Consider the following 15,864-nt stretch of genomic DNA (forward strand, 5'->3'; position numbering starts at 1 on the left):
AAGTTCCAGTATTCAACTTTTTAATGTGATAATAAGCTATGGTATTATTTTATGCTAATAAAATTAATTTTCTAGTTAGTGTGTCAAGTTGATATTTATAGTAATGGTTCATCGTATTTAAAAAAAAGACTCCATGAGGGACTTCCCTGGCAGTCCACTGGTTAAGACTCCATGCTTCTACCGCAGGGGCACAGGTTTACTCCCTGGTCAGGGAACTAAGATCCCACATGCCCTGTGGCACAGCCAAATAGTTAATAAATAAGTTAAATAAAAAAAGACTCCATGAACCCAGTGAGTGCCCCTAACAGCCATGTCACCCGCTGTTTCACTAGCTATGAGAATTACTAAGGTGGTTAATTTTCCAGCAGGTAAGATTTCACGTCCCTAAGTCAGCTCTGTAGAGTGCTGAGACCCTAGGGGTGGGCTTCTCTGGAACTAGAGAGAGCTAGGACAAGGCAGACTCAGGCTAAGGCAGTAGTTACTCCCCTGATGAAGCGTAAGCCCATAACTTCTCAAACAGCTTCTTCAAGCAGCACGGTAGGGTAATGGTTTGGGTCGTGTCTGTTGGGTAATGTTCGTAGGACTGGGGATTGGAGCAGGGAGCGTTGGGAGCAGCCTAACAGGAGCTTCTTTTGAAAAAGACTTTACAAGTTAACCCCTTCCTTTCCAAGTAAGAGAAAGGCTCTGAGGTCTCCACAGAGGTGCATGCTGAGAGTATCACTTTAACTTAATCCTATCATTCCCTACTCGATTTGACGAGACAAGCATAAAACCCTAATACCAACTGGATGTTTTAAAACCTGCTCCACAAAGCAGTGGAAGTGGAGTTGTTTCCCACCAGACACTGAGCTCTTACTAGGGTGGGTTATATCTCAGAAACCCCTGGAATCTGTGCTTTAATTTTGTACGGTCTCAGAGTTCATTTTTGTTTTTAGGATTAATTTTGTCATTATCTGGAACTAATCTAGAAAAAGCCCCCTGATGATCATGTGTTCTTAATTCTTTAGAAATGGGAAGAATTTGATGAAAACTACGCGTCTCTTGAAAAGGACCTGGAAATTCTTGTATCTACGTTGCCCTCTGTGAGTTTGGTGGAAGAGACAGAGGAAAGATTAATGGAAAGGATTTCATTTTATCAGGTATTTTGCTTCCACTTAAGCCGTCAAAGTCATTGTCTGTAGCACTTTGTATTTTTATTGTGTTTTGACTAAATTACTTGACTTTGAAGGTGAATGATTTGAATTGAAATGAAATATCATTCCTCACACAACTCACAGTGAGACATATTTGGGGAGTCTGCAGATTTACTTGCGGGGTTCTTGACATAACCACATGTCTGACGTGGGGTCGGGACCTTGGTTTGAGTCCTGGCTCTCACTTATCACTTCGTCAACTTTCTGTCCCTAAGCCTCAGTGTCTTTATCTGTAGCATGTAGGTAATCAAGCTGGTGCTACCAGTCTCTGGAGGTGGATGTCAGTGGGCGTGGACATGAGCTAAAGTATGGGAAGAACTTTGTAAACCACGGGCCTCTGAACATATTTTTAGTTTTATGACAACAGTGAAGCCCTGACTGCACATAGCCTATGAGACAAACAATAATCTGTTACCTGCCACCAGCGTTATAAAGAGACTTCAAACTTGAAATTTTTTCTTGTGTAATGTTTGGTATTGTTATTATCAAAGTCTCTGTGTCTCAAATTTCAATGCCATAGAAAAGATAAAACCTTAAAATGGTTTTCAAATGGTATTAAGAACATGACCAACAGATAAAAACAAGTTTTAAATATTTTCTGCAGAAACTGAAAATACTTAGTTTTAACTTTAGAATGTATGTGGTCAGAATCTGAGTTGTGCAGCTAGAGGTTGCTATCATATATCAACTTTAAAACTTCAAAGGCAGGTTTGTTGCCAGACCAGACCGAATGGAAGAAGAAAGCATGGAATACTTGGCAGGGTCCCACCATTCCTTGGAGGCACTTAAGCTCCTGTAAGGAACATTTTTCAGAGGCTGGAATGCTGTAGTTATGCTCTCTAGGTGTCTTGAAAGCTGCCATGGATATCTTTGCCATTTTGTCATATTGAGTTGAACTCAGATAAAGCTGAGTCTTATGGGGGCGGGAAGCTGCTCTTCAATTCTTTGTTAGCCTAGGGGTGCAGAAGGTACCACCTGAACAGCTGAAAGAATGCAGCTGAAAACAGATCGGTTTTAAACCTTATTATATTAAGAAACCGTTCATATTAGCCAACCTGATAGAAGCCTGATTATTTCCCCAAGAGTAGCTATATACCTTAAACTATAACCTGTGATTCTGTTAAGTTAGAAATATTTTAAAAATCAAAATAATTGTTCTAAGACTTTTAAATACATTTGCCAGACTGAAAGAAGACAGATATCTAGTAAAGCCCATCTCACTGATAGCGTTCCTTAGGTCATTATCGTCTTCTGCGTCATGGAGAGGTTTGTGTGTATCTTGATCAGGGGACGTCTGTGGGCCGGGAATGTAGGGTCAGTCCGTTGCATGGCCTCTGGTGTCGAACAAGCCGTGTTCCACTGCCAGTTGACACCTCACTGACCGAGTGACCAGTGCAGTCTGACTCCCGTGTATAAAATGGGAAAATTAAAACTTCTCATATATGAGGGCAACCCATGAAACAATAGCATTTCCATGTAACTGTAACAAAAGATATTTTGAAAAAAAAAAAAAAACTTTTCAGAGATGCTCTTAAGATGAAGTGTCTCACACTGAAGGCTTAGAAAATTAGAACCTTTTTTTTAAATTTATGTTGGACATTTTATTCTAGCCTGTGGACTTGGGCAGGCAGAAGGAGTTGCAGCTAGGAGTGGTGGAAAGGGCATTGGAGGTAGACTTTTTAATTAATTTTTTAAAAAGCTTAAGTTAATTGGAAAATAGCAAATGTTCTGTTTTGATCATAATTTATTTTTTAAGATTAAATTTAAGTAGCAGTCAGGGTATGTGTCATTAGCTGAACCCAACTACAGAAGATAATTGCCTTTAGACAGAGTTCTCTTCAGGGGGTCATTGCATTCACAGTTCTGAAGAATTTTTTTTTTTCATGAGGTTGAATTAGCAATGTGTTGTTTTCATTTATTCTTCTAAAATCCTCTTCTTTTCTCCCTCCTGAATCCTGATATCCAGAAGACTCTCAAAATGAGCTTTCCCCCCTACTGTTTGGGTCTAAAAGATGATAAAGAAATGTTTTCTTATTGATCCCCTTCATACCTAGGCCGCAATGTAAAATGCTTCCGGGTGCCCAGGCAGGAGAATGGAAATAAGGGTCACTGACTGGGTGGACAGTGGGAGGGCTGGTGGGGACAGTGGTGGAGGAGAACCCAGGAGAACAACCTCTTCCAAAGGAGCTTGCTAGAGCTTCCTGTTTTCCCTGAGTCACAGGAAATCTTGATTTCTATGTAAAATTTCTTGATTTTCAGAATAAGCTTTAGGTCACACAAAACCTCTCTGCAAGCTCAGTGTGCCCTGTAGACCATCACCTAGTTTCTAGGTGAAAGAAGTAACGATCAGATCTAAATCTGTGAATTTTCATTTTATATTGCATGTATAATCTGTGCAGTAGAAATGCATTGGACACTCTCATTGTGGAAGATAATTAATAATCCATTTATCATGTTTGTTCAGCCAGACTGCAAGAGTCTTGAGGGTTTGGAAAGTGTTACTGTTTCTTCAGTAGCCTCTACTGTAGGTTTTTCATGAAGTATTTGTGAATTGACTGGCTGATTTAATTTTTAAATCATTCATTCTATGACTTTATTTTATTAGCAAATAAAAAGAAACATCGATGAGAAGCATGCCCGGCTTTACCAGACTGTGAATGAAGGCAAACAGCTGGTGGTCTCCGTGAGCTGTCCCGAACTAGAGGGCCAGATTGCAAAACTGGAAGAGCAGTGGTTGTCCCTAAACAAAAAAATTGATCATGAACTACACAGACTGCAAACGCTTCTCAAGCATCTGCTCAGGTGTGGTTTCTTAGGGATTGATTGGCATCAGAAAAAGACCTCAGAGGGATTCTGCAGTCAACCAGATTTTACATGCCATCCCCCTGTTGTACAGTTTTTGACAGTCTAAAGCAGTTGAGTCCCTCTTCCAGGCTAAATGGGAACTAGAGTCTCTGATGCTAGTTTGCAAGACTCAGGATAATGTGTAATCACTCCTGTGGAAACTAGGAATTATGTTATAAAATTATACACGTTACCTTTACTTTATGCCATGATGTTGCTCTTTCCTACACTTTTCCAAATTTTTTTTTTTTCGGTACGCAGGCCTCTCACTGCTGTGGCCTCTCCCGTTGCGGAGCACAGGCTCCGGACGCGCAGGCCCAGCGGCCACGGCTCACGGGCCCAGCCGCTCCGTGGCATGGGGGATCTTCCCGGACCGGGGCACGAACCCGTGTCCCCTGCATCGGCAGGCGGACTCTCAACCACTGCGCCACCAGGGAAGCCCCCCAAATTTTTTTAAATCTTAAAAATAATTTTAGCTAATGGAATAGTTTGAAAAAGTCTTTGGAGTTCTTCAAAGAATTTTTTTGCTTTAACTGATCAAATCGTTAAAAAAAATTTTTTTTTATTTTGTTTTGAAGTATACTTGATTTACAATGTTGTGTTAGTTTCTGGTGTATATAGCAAAGTGATTCATAATACATGTTCAGTAATATATATTCAGTCATATATATATAATACATATATTCTTTTTCATATTCTTTTCCATTGTGGTTTAATAGGATACTGAATATAGTTCTGTGTGCTTTATAGCAGGACCTTGTTGTTTATCTATTTTATATATAGTAGTATGTATTTGTTAATCTCAAACTCCTAATTTATCCCTCCCCGTCCCTTTCCCCTTTGGTGGCCATAAGTTTGTTTTCTATGTCTGTGAGTCTGTTTCTGTATTGTAACTAAGTTCATTTTTATCATATTTTAGATTCCACATATAAGTGATATCATATGGTATTTGTCTTTCGCTTACTTCATTCTTGAAACCCTTGAAGAAGGTAGAAAACATGGAACACTTAACCTCATTCTCTTTCCCACCTCTTAGGGAGGCTGTCTTAACCTAGAGAAGTTTAGAAGTTACAAGAGGGACCGCATTTTGCTTGGATATTTTCATTCCATCAGATAAATATATTGGCATCCAGCCAATAGCAATTCGCTATTATACAACTTATACCAATGCTGATTATATTTTTACTGTATACAAATCTATAGAGGACGTTTGATGAATAAAAATAATTTCTGTCCTTGCCTGTGGGTTTACTTTTGTATAGCTGTAATAAACTTTTAAAAGACTATTTTAGACTTTAAAATGCCTCTTTGTTCTTGATTAGTCATTATAGAGTCGTAGAAAATGACAGGAGCATCAGATTTGGGACCTGGGATTAAACAGGGTATAATTCTTTAAAAAATCATGATTTTTCTGAGTAATAGGATTGGTCAACACAAGAAAATAAATGGTAAAACAGAAGAAAATATACGGGGGTTGCAATCGTTTCTAATTTCCTTTCTCTCCCACTTTGCTCCTATTAGTTATAACAGAGATTCAGATCAGTTAACCAAGTGGTTGGAATCTTCTCAGCAAACTCTGAACTACTGGAAAGAGCAGTCCCTCAATGTGTCTCAGGACTTGGACACAATCAGAAGCAACATAAACAATTTTTTTGTAAGTTGTAATACAATATGCTCAGGTAATTGTTGGTTAGAAAAAAATATCGGGGGAAAATTAGGAGAGTTGGTGTGATAGTTTCCATAATCATTTGTAGATAAGGGGTAAAACTTGGGCTAATAGCAGCTGCATTCTTCAAACTTAGAACTATTTGTTTATACTATTGATTTATATGCTTATAATAATGATAAAGTATATTTTAAATTGACACTATAAAATATATATATATTTAAAACTTGCCCTGACATGGGGCATGTTTTACAAGTGCAGAAAATAACTCCCCTACCTGCCCCCTAAAACCTCACAGGATTATTAATTCATAAATGTTAGCTAATAAATACATGGTTTTGAATTGTTATATACAGAATTGATGTTTCTACTAAAATGTTATTGTTCTGTTGTTTTAAGGAGTTTTTTTTGAAGAAAAGAAAGTATTAATTTTGTGATATAAATTATACTTTGAGACCTTTTCATCTTTTCCCTTAGTCTTTTCTCCATTTTTCGTATTTTGTAGCTATGATTACTCACTTTGCTATTAAAATATAAATATTTTTTAAATATACTGGGAAAAAACCTGTAAGTACCAGGAAAGATTTCAGATATTTTAGTTAAAAATTTGTTGTGTTTAGTTCATTTAATATGAACTTTAAAAAAAAATGAACGTAGTGCTGTGTTCCGTATTTTCTTTTTATAGTTGAAATGATGATTTGTCTATTTTAAAAAATATTAATCCATTAGATTATAAGCCACTCAAGGGGCAGGAACTCCATCTCTTTTGTTCCCCACCATATATCAAATGCCTGGAACAGTGCCTGACACTTAGCAGGAAAAATGTGTGTGTGTGTGTGTGTGTGTGTGTGTGTGTGTGTGTGTGTGTGCGCGTGCTCACATGTGAGCACATATACACATGCATACATACACATATAAATATTTACTATTTGAATTAAATTCATTTATTTAGTTTTGGACTCTAACCAGTTATTCTGACTCTTAGTTACTCCATGCCTTATTTATTTATTATTTATATTTATCTGTTTATTTATTTTTTTGGCTGTGTTGGGTCTTCGTTGCTGGGCGTGGGCTTTCTCTAGTTGCGGTGAGCGGGGGCTACTCTTCATTGCGGTGCGCGGGCTCCTCATTGCGGTGGTTTCTCTTGTTGCGGAGCACAGGCTCTAGGCGCACGGGCTTCAGTAGTTGTGGCACGCGGGCTCAGTAGTTGTGGCTCATGGGCTCTAGAGCGCAGGCTCAGTAGTTGCGGTGCATGGGCTTAGTTGCTCTGCGGCATGTGGGATCTTCCCAGGCCAGGGTTTGAACCCATGTCCCCTGCATTGGCAGGCGGATTCTTAACCACTGCGCCACCAGGGAAGTCCTTCCATGACACATTTAAATTTTAAAAGTTTCTAAACTTTGAAACTGTTTCCTTTTAGGAGTTTTCAAAGGAACTTGATGAAAAGTCCTCCTTGAAAACTGCAGTTCTAAGTACTGGGAACCAACTTCTTCACCTGAAAGAAGCTGATACGGCAACACTGAGAGCTTCTTTAGCACAGTTTGAACAAAAGTGGACAATGCTCATAACTCAACTTCCTGACATCCAAGAAAAACTTCACCAGGTAAGTAGTTAAAAACCCAGCATTTGAATTAGCATTCACTTGTTAGCTCACAACTCTTTTAAAATCATTTCTCTGACTCAGTAATTTTCATTGACACCACCTATCTTTTCTCTGGCACCACTGAATATAGGTCTTAATTACTGGACTCTCCTCCAGTGGGATATTTCTTAAGAGAGATATCAGGCTTAATTACTTTATTTCCCAGTTTATCTGCACCACTGTGTTAGTTTATGTGAAGGTCATTGTCATTGTTTTGGGGTCACTTATTCTGAGCTTGAATGCTGGGTTTGTTTTTGTGAGTAACCTGCATAATTATGTGGCAAGACCTTTTATCAAACCAGATATTATCTTAAGTGATGCCCTGATTCATTTTGTTAACTGCAGGTAATTAAATGGAAATCATTTTGATTTTGCAGCTTCAGATGGAGAAATTGCCATCTCGTAAAGCAATAACAGAAATGATTAACTGGATGAACAATGTGGAACATCAAACTGCAGATGAAGACTCTGAGCATTCACTGAGTTCTGCATCTCAAGTTAAAAATCTTCTTCACAAGTACAAGGTAATTATACAAAAAAGCCAGAAGCCTTTTCATTAAATAAAGAAGGCAAGTCAGTTGGAAGGGAAATACTGAACAAAGAGGCATGGAGGATATTATTTAGAAAAACTAATTCTAAGGGTGGGGAATGGGATGGTGGATGATTCTAGAGAGAGGAGTTAGTATACTTGCTCTTATTCTGCCCAGTTTCCTTTGGTAGCGCCCATCACCACAGGACAGAATCCAAGCTTTTAACTGGCTCTGGCTCTTCATTTCCCCACATAAACCCTGGACTCTGCCTGAACCAAATCCTTTGCGGTCCCTCCACCGCCCCTGGCGCTCTCTTGCTCGTGCTTTTGCTTTTGTACGTGCTGTACCTTTGGCCTGGAATTCCAGTGTCCTGCTTTTAGCTGTAGGAATCTTCTTAGTCATCCTTCAAGAGTCAGTTCAAGTATCTTCTCATTTGGAAATCTACCCTGACTCTCCCAGCCAGATCGGTTTACTTTCCAGGATTAGGTGTCTCCATGGTGCTATCAATAGTTCGTGTCACCCGGTATTATAATTATTTTCTTACTTGCCTATCTCCCCACCTTGACTTAGCTTCTTGAGAGCAGGGACTCCTCCTTTACCTCCCTGAAACAGCACACCTAGCCCAACACCTGGCATCCAATAGGTGTTAAGTAAATGTTCTTTGGATAAGAGAATACGTAAGGAAAAGTTGATATCCTTCTACAAATAGATAGGGATGTGGCCTTCTCCACGATATTTGATTTCAAGTAGATTTAACTAACATTTAACAAGCCACGCACAAACACTTATTGTGTGCCAGGCAAGGTGTTCGCCACTAGGAACACAAAGATGAATGAAGACTCCGGTCATTGCTTTCCAAGACCTCATAGGCTAATGGATGTAGCCTCTGGTAGGCAGAAGATGAATGGCTTAATCACAAAGCATGGTATTAGCAAGGATTTCCTTTTTATATCCTATCCCATCCTAACTTCAGTGAGTAGTACAGTCTGTAGAGGGCCTAGGTGTATTTTTCTCACAGGCCCTAGTAACCTAGCACATAGTTTTACCCTTGGATGTCTGCTATGGAGGTGCTGGAACTTGCCAGAATAAACCCAACAAGTATCAGCCTTAACAGAAACATGCGTGGCCCTGGGAGGGTTTAGGATTGCTCTAGAACTTAAAGTCATCCAAACGGGGAGGCCTAGACGGTCCGCAGAGGAAGAGAAGCTGCCTAAACTGGCAGAGCTCCTTAAAGGTGTCCTGGGTTCTCTGGGAGAGTCTTAACTTCAGACTTCCCATCCTGCCATTTCCATGAGCCCACAGGATGGCTCTGAATTCCAGTGGAGCTCTCGGGAAGCCTCTCAAAGGAATCCTTTGTCAGACTCTGGGTCTTGATTTTGGTTCCTATGATGCAACTACCATACATGGTACCATCTTTGACTTTTCAGTCTGTTTGAAAGCGGTGAGTCTCTCTGTTCCCAGGAATGTGTAATTCCCCAAAAGACTCTCCACTCAAATAAAGCAGATGCGTGGTGGGGTTGGGGGAGGGTAGAACATAGCTCCAGACAGGTGCCTCTTGATTACTGGGTGGGAGCCTGGCGCCCCCTACAGTGCACCAAAGGAGAGGTCCAGTTCATCTGCTTCAATTCAGGCTTTGGTGGTTTAATTTTGTTTTATTTGTTCATTTTAGGAGTTTAGAATGGAAATGGACTATAAACAATGGATAGTTGACTTTGTTAACCAGTCAGTACTTCAGTTAAGCACCTGTGATGTGGAAAGTAAGCGCTATGAGAGAACAGAGTTTGCAGAGCATCTCGGAGAGATGAACCGCCAATGGCACCGGGTCCATGGAACACTGAATGGAAAGGTGAGCTCATGGTCACAGCTTGATGTATGATTTAGCCTTTGCAAAATACCACTTTCTGAAAAATTTTAAAAGACATTTGTGGGACCTCCCTGTTGGTCCAGTGGTTAAGACTCCACACTCCACTGCAGGGGGCATGGGTTCAATCCCTGGTCGGGGAACTAATATCCTGCATGCTGCATGGAGTGGCCAAAAAAAATTAATTAAAAAAAACAAAAAGACATTTGTCTGGTTTACTTACAGTTAAACCTAGTAATCATCTCAATTCTAGCCCCTTTTAAATCCTGTCCTCCATTGGTGCATATAAGAGTTGGAAATAGTTTTTATATTTCTTTGCGATTTCTTAGTAGGAAATTGACTTAGGCAAGTGAAGAGGAGAAATGTTATTTAAGAAGATGTCGAGTATTACATGAGGCTACTAAAAGGTCGGAAGTTTCGACATTTTCTGTGAAAGTAGATGTTAAAAAGCAGCAAAGCTATTTCAGCTTTAGAAAGATTATAAAAAGGAAGAAAAATGTATATGGCTTCTTGGTGGCTTTTCATTCCATGACCGAAAAGATTAAGCACACTTATTCTTGGGAAAATATTTAATATTTATATACAATAGTGAAAATCGGTTGATTTCTTTATTGTGTGGAGAATGCATACAAATAGATTCATACAATTAAGATTTGATGGACAAAGAACATGAGCAGATAATTCACAAAAGAGAAAATTATAATTGGCAAATAAATATGGAAAGGTTACCACTTTAATTGTCAGACATTTGAAATAAACATTAATAACATTATACACTTACTAAATTAGAAAAACTTAAGATAAAGATAAAAGCCCAAGGCTTTCACATTCAAACATTGCAGATAATGGCTCACATACCCTTTTGGAAAGCATTCAGAAAATTTCAAGAACCATAATAATCATCTTATCTCTTAACCCAGCAGTCCACTTCTTTTACATTTATTTTAAGTAGACAGTCCTTCAAAAAGGAAAAGATATGTGCACCAAGTGTTCAATTCAACATTATTTATTCGGGTGAAAAATGTAGACTGCCTGAATTTCCAACTCGAGAGAAATAACTAATCAAATTATATAGTGTCCATTTGATGAAATACTGGACAGCAAGTCATGACAGAAAGCGCCTATGGCATATGAAAAGAAGTATAAAACATTATATATACTATGATTGTAACCTCTAATAAACATTGTAAGCATTAAAAATGAGAAGAATCACAGACATTTAAAAAATATTACTTTATTAAATTGATGCATTATTTGTGATATTCTTTATATTGACAGTTTTTAAGTGAGTCTAATGAAGAGAGTCTGGGGGAAAAAAATTTCTTAAGCTTTACATATATCAATAGATGATGCAATGAAAAAATATTGAGTGTTAGCAACATGATTTTGTTTTGTACAGATATTGTGGAACTCCAGAACAGCCAGCTTTCTTATCAGGTTAGCTTTCATTTCAAATGTTAGATTTTTTTTAAAAAGGAGAAAATAATTCATATTTCCTGACTTATGAATCTTTATTCCAAAAGTTTTTGGGAAATCTTGTGCAAAACGTTAGAAATCTGAGAAGAAACAAAATTATCCTATTAAAAATAACATATCACGACATTTACATTTTAAACATGTGGTTTAAAATAAGAAAGTTTTATTTTCTTATTCATAACTGGTAGATACAACAATTAGAACAACTTTTGGAAAGTATCACTGAGAATGAAAACAAAATACAGATTCTGAACAACTGGATGGAGGCACAAGAGGAGAGACTGAACACTTTACAAAAACCTGAAAGTGTGGTCTCGGTGCAGAAGACACTCCTGGATTGTCAGGTGAGAAGACACACAGCACCTGTCCAGTGTGGCTTGGTCAGGCTGTTAGTTACCAAACCTGCCCCAGGGAGCAGGGCAAGCTGCTGTAATTTCTGAGGGTTCTCCTCAAAGCCCCCAGCTACTTAACTCTCTTCTATAAAATAGATGTGTCCATGTGTTTTACAGAACTGCAAAATGCTGTTTTTAAATGATAAACAGAAGTATTTTCATGGTTATGGTAGTTCTTAAGAGATTTGAATGCTACTCCTAAGAAAAAAATGTTGGGAGTTCCCTGGCAGTCCAGTGGTTAGGATTCAGTGCTTTCACTGCTATGGCCTGGGTTCAGTCCCTGGTTGGGGAACTAGGATCTCACAAGCCGCACGGTGCAGACAAAAAAAAAGTTCCACGGGAATTTTGATTTTGATGTTTTCCAGTTTTTGTGTTTTTATTAACTTCTCCAGTATTTACAAAATTACTCTGAAGCCTCCATGAGTTTTAGTATTTCTTTCTGTTTCTTCAGAGGAAAATGGTTTTATTTTACCTACTGTGTAATGTGTTCTCAAAGGACTACTTTTCCCTCAGAACCAACCACTGTCTAAATCCCATTTGGGCTAGAGCATGTTGGCTGTGCCCTTTTTTCGTTCAGTCATCATTTGCCAGGTCACTTGGTCTTTGAGGTGCCCTCATCCAAACGTGCGTTTACTCCTCCCTCCCCACCGCCCTGATTGTGTCACTCCTGTTGAGAGCAGTTCCACTGTCCCAGAGCTGTAGACGGCACAGGTTACGTGGGTTCTGCACCGCCTACAGAAAGGCATGGAGCTTCTCACTGTTGGGGCTGGAAAGTCGGCTCAGACCCCTGTTCTACTTAGAAGGTTACAGAATGATACTGGATATAGTATATGGGCAGCAACACCTCCATAAGAGATCTTTTCAGATGGTCGTATCCTGTTTCTAACTACCCACTAGCCATTTCCCTTTTAGAGTGTTTACAGCCACCTCCTGACTGGAAGCTCAGTGCTCTAGCACCCCCAGCCGGGCGCCCTGCTTTCACCTGAGTGCTAAGTTACTCAGGCCTGGGATGTCATCACTATTTTCCAGATGGGAAAATGCAGACTTGCCAGTTTGATGACTTAACGCTTGGTCCAACAGCCAGTACAGGGCAGACGTGGAATGGAAACTATATCTCCTAGACTCTTTCTACTATACCATGATGATAAGGACTTGCTACCTAGACGCTTCTAAAATCTAGAGCCATGTAATAATGGAAAGTATTGTAAAACCTCATATTGTAATATTGTAAATTCATATTACAAAATTTCACTGTAAAAATTGAATTGAGAGTGTGATATGATTAAAATGTCTTCTGTGTAATGTTATTAAATTATATACTCTATTGGCATTATTACTTGAAAAGTGCAGACTCCTACCTCTTACCCCTTATTAATTGTTTTGTAAAATTGTGCATATGAAAACCTTTTCCTCTTGCCCTTCCAGGATATAGAAAATCAACTTGCAGTTAAATCCAAAGCATTGGATGAATTGAGACAAAGTTACCTGACTTCAGAGAGTGGGACAATGCCATTGCTGGAAGATACAGCATCTAGAATTGATGAGTTATTTCAAAAGAAAAACAGTGTTATCAACCAGGTACTAGAATTCATTTACAGCGTACTATTTCTCTCCACGTATCCTTCTTTTACCTTATTTCTTGTTTGATAATGGACACTCGCTCCATACCAAAAACTGAAAAGTTGCTGTGAAAACTACTGAAGTGAAGTAGAGAAAAACATTTCAGATCTCTCATTTTTTTCCTTCACTGGATACTCAGAGGCAAAGTCACCAAATTCCCACATCCTTGGCAAGCTAGAAGTCCACCTGGTTATCTTTGTTTTGTCTAATGTACTCACACACACAAAAATGTCTCCACCCCCAACCCCAAACCCAGCAGAGCATCTGGCGTTGTTTCTTGGCCAGATATACAGGAGCAGTTATGAAGAAGCAGCTCAGATTCCCCACACCCAGGGAGATGCCTCAGGGAGGGCGTGATCCTATCGCATGTAGCCTCTATTAAGCTAGAAGCATGGTCAGCCTAGGGAAAACTCCAGAGGTGGGGAGAAACAGCATGTGGTGAGGAGAAAGCATAGAAGACTGTGGAAGACGTCTGGTAATTGTATGAAAGGCATGTCAAAGTCTGCATTTACCCCTTCTGGGAGGAAGAACACCAAAAGACAAAGGGCAGGCATCCTCAGACACTGCAACTTTGACATTTCCCCACAAATGGAGGGAGAAATTGTAAATACTAACCTATTATAGGTGTGTCCATGTTTCCCAGAGAGTCTTTATTGTGGATTATTTGTCATCTACTAAAATCTACATTCAACCATTTGTTCCAAGGGAGAATTGGGAATAACCCATGTAAATGAAATCCATAGGTGACCCTCAGCCTCATTCTTCCCCCAGGACTCAGGCAGAAAAGTAGGGGTGAGCTTAACATATATATCTGTGTGAGTCATTTGTTAACATATCTTTTGTGAGGCACTGTGCTCACTGCCAAGGGTGCAATGATAAGAAAATAAATGGTTCTTACCCTCAAGATGCTCACAGGCTGCAGGAGGATAGCTGCAATAAAAAGACAGACAGTAACAAGTGTTGACAAGGATATGGAGACATTAAAACCCTCCTACACTGCTGAGAATGTGTGTGTATAGGTTTTTTTGTGAACATATGCTTTCAGTTCTCTTGGGCATATACCTAAGAGTAGAATTAGTGGGTCATATGGTAACTCTATACAGTATTTAACTTCTTGAGGGACTGCCAAACTTTTCTACAGAAGCTGCACCACTTTGCACTTCCATCAGCAGTGTATGAGCATTCCCATTTTTCCATAGTCTCGCCGGTACTAGTTATTATCCAACTTTGATTATAGCCATCCTGGTGGATGTGAAGGGGTATCTCATGGTTTTGATTTCTATTTCTCTAATGACTGTGGATGTTGAGTGTCTTTTCATATGCTTATTGGCCATTTGTATATATTCTTTAGAGAGATGGCTGTTCAATCCTTTGTCCATTTTTGAGTTTGGTTGTCTTTTTATTGTTGAGATATAAGTGTTCTTTACATAATATATAAAGATTTATATACTTGTATATTCTCAATTGTGTCAGAGATCATTTAAATGCTTCAATTTTCAACCTTTCATAGTTATCAAAACACATTAAAGAATAAAATATGGCCACCATTGCATTTCCTCCTGCTTTGCACTTGCCCATCATTTTGGCCAAGCATGATGCTCTCCAAGTTTTGCTTGCTCTCCAGTAGTAACCAGACTTAAGTGCCGGGTAACACAGGTTGACACTTTACATTTATGATGCTTTACAGTTTTCAGAGCATTTTCACAGACACTATTTTCTTTATGTTTTCATTTATTATATCTGTTTCGTGGAGGAAGAAATAGACTCAAGGATTAAATAACTTGCCCAAGGTCAGAAAGCTAATAGGGTGTCCCTGAAATGTATATTCTGAGATGCTGATTCCTCAATCAGTGTTTTTTTCCCTGGGCTCTCCCTCTGTAGGCTGAACTCTCTGTGCTGGGGGCTCTGGTCTCAGGGCTCTTTTCCATTCAGCTACTCTAAAACGTAGCCTTCTTTGATATTTCTTGTTCATTGACCCACCCTTCTCACCTTCAGTGAATCACTGAAGCTCCACTCTCAAATTAAAATGCCTAAATTGGATACGGTGGTAGAGTCCTTAGGAGCGGGAAACAAAAAAGATGAGAGAGCCTCTTGTCGGTGATTTCCTAAATATGTTTCTACTTTTTGTATAGGTCAATGAGCTCAAGACCTCCATGCAGTCTGTTTTACAGGAGTGGAAGACTTATGATAAACTCTATGATGAAGTGAATATGATGACGATCCGATTCTGGTACTGCATGGAACACAGCAAACCTGTGGTTTTATCATTAGAGGCCTTAAGGTGCCAGGTGCAGAACCTTCAGGTATATTAACCAGATCTTGGCACAATGCATTATTGGCAGAAAATCTCCAATGGAAGGAAGCACAGAAATGAACACAATTACTGTTATGTTCTCCACAGAGAAACACGAAACAGTATTTTAAACAGCAGCATCAAAAGTATAACTTGAAATTTCAAAATGAATGACATGAACCAAATGAGTGAAACTTGGTACAAGTATACTGTGAATTTTTCTTCATCTTTCATGTCCGTATTATTTCACAATTTAAAGGTTTGGGTTTGGGGTTTTTTTTTTTTAAGTATGCTATTTCAAGTGCTAGCCCCATGAAAGAATGCCTTCTCAGTTTTCTTCTTCACATTT

At 39.1% G+C, this 15,864-nt stretch overlaps 1 protein-coding gene across 3 annotated transcripts in view; it reads left to right on the forward strand.

The window, feature by feature from the left end:
• Window positions 1-15,864, forward strand: part of SYNE2 (spectrin repeat containing nuclear envelope protein 2) — a 271,795-nt gene that overhangs the window by 188,933 nt on the left and 66,998 nt on the right. For all 3 annotated transcript variants that reach the window (XM_030855184.2, XM_030855186.2, XM_030855185.2), the window contains exons 77-85: window positions 1,008-1,139; window positions 3,799-3,995; window positions 5,559-5,691; window positions 7,122-7,304; window positions 7,721-7,867; window positions 9,543-9,719; window positions 11,399-11,554; window positions 13,028-13,180; window positions 15,355-15,525. In XM_030855184.2, the coding sequence (XP_030711044.2) occupies window positions 1,008-1,139; window positions 3,799-3,995; window positions 5,559-5,691; window positions 7,122-7,304; window positions 7,721-7,867; window positions 9,543-9,719; window positions 11,399-11,554; window positions 13,028-13,180; window positions 15,355-15,525 (1,449 nt within the window). The remainder of the gene's footprint in view (window positions 1-1,007; window positions 1,140-3,798; window positions 3,996-5,558; window positions 5,692-7,121; window positions 7,305-7,720; window positions 7,868-9,542; window positions 9,720-11,398; window positions 11,555-13,027; window positions 13,181-15,354; window positions 15,526-15,864) is intronic.

The sequence above is a fragment of the Globicephala melas genome, chromosome 2 (assembly GCF_963455315.2).
Source record: "Globicephala melas chromosome 2, mGloMel1.2, whole genome shotgun sequence".
NCBI lineage: Eukaryota > Metazoa > Chordata > Mammalia > Artiodactyla > Delphinidae > Globicephala > Globicephala melas.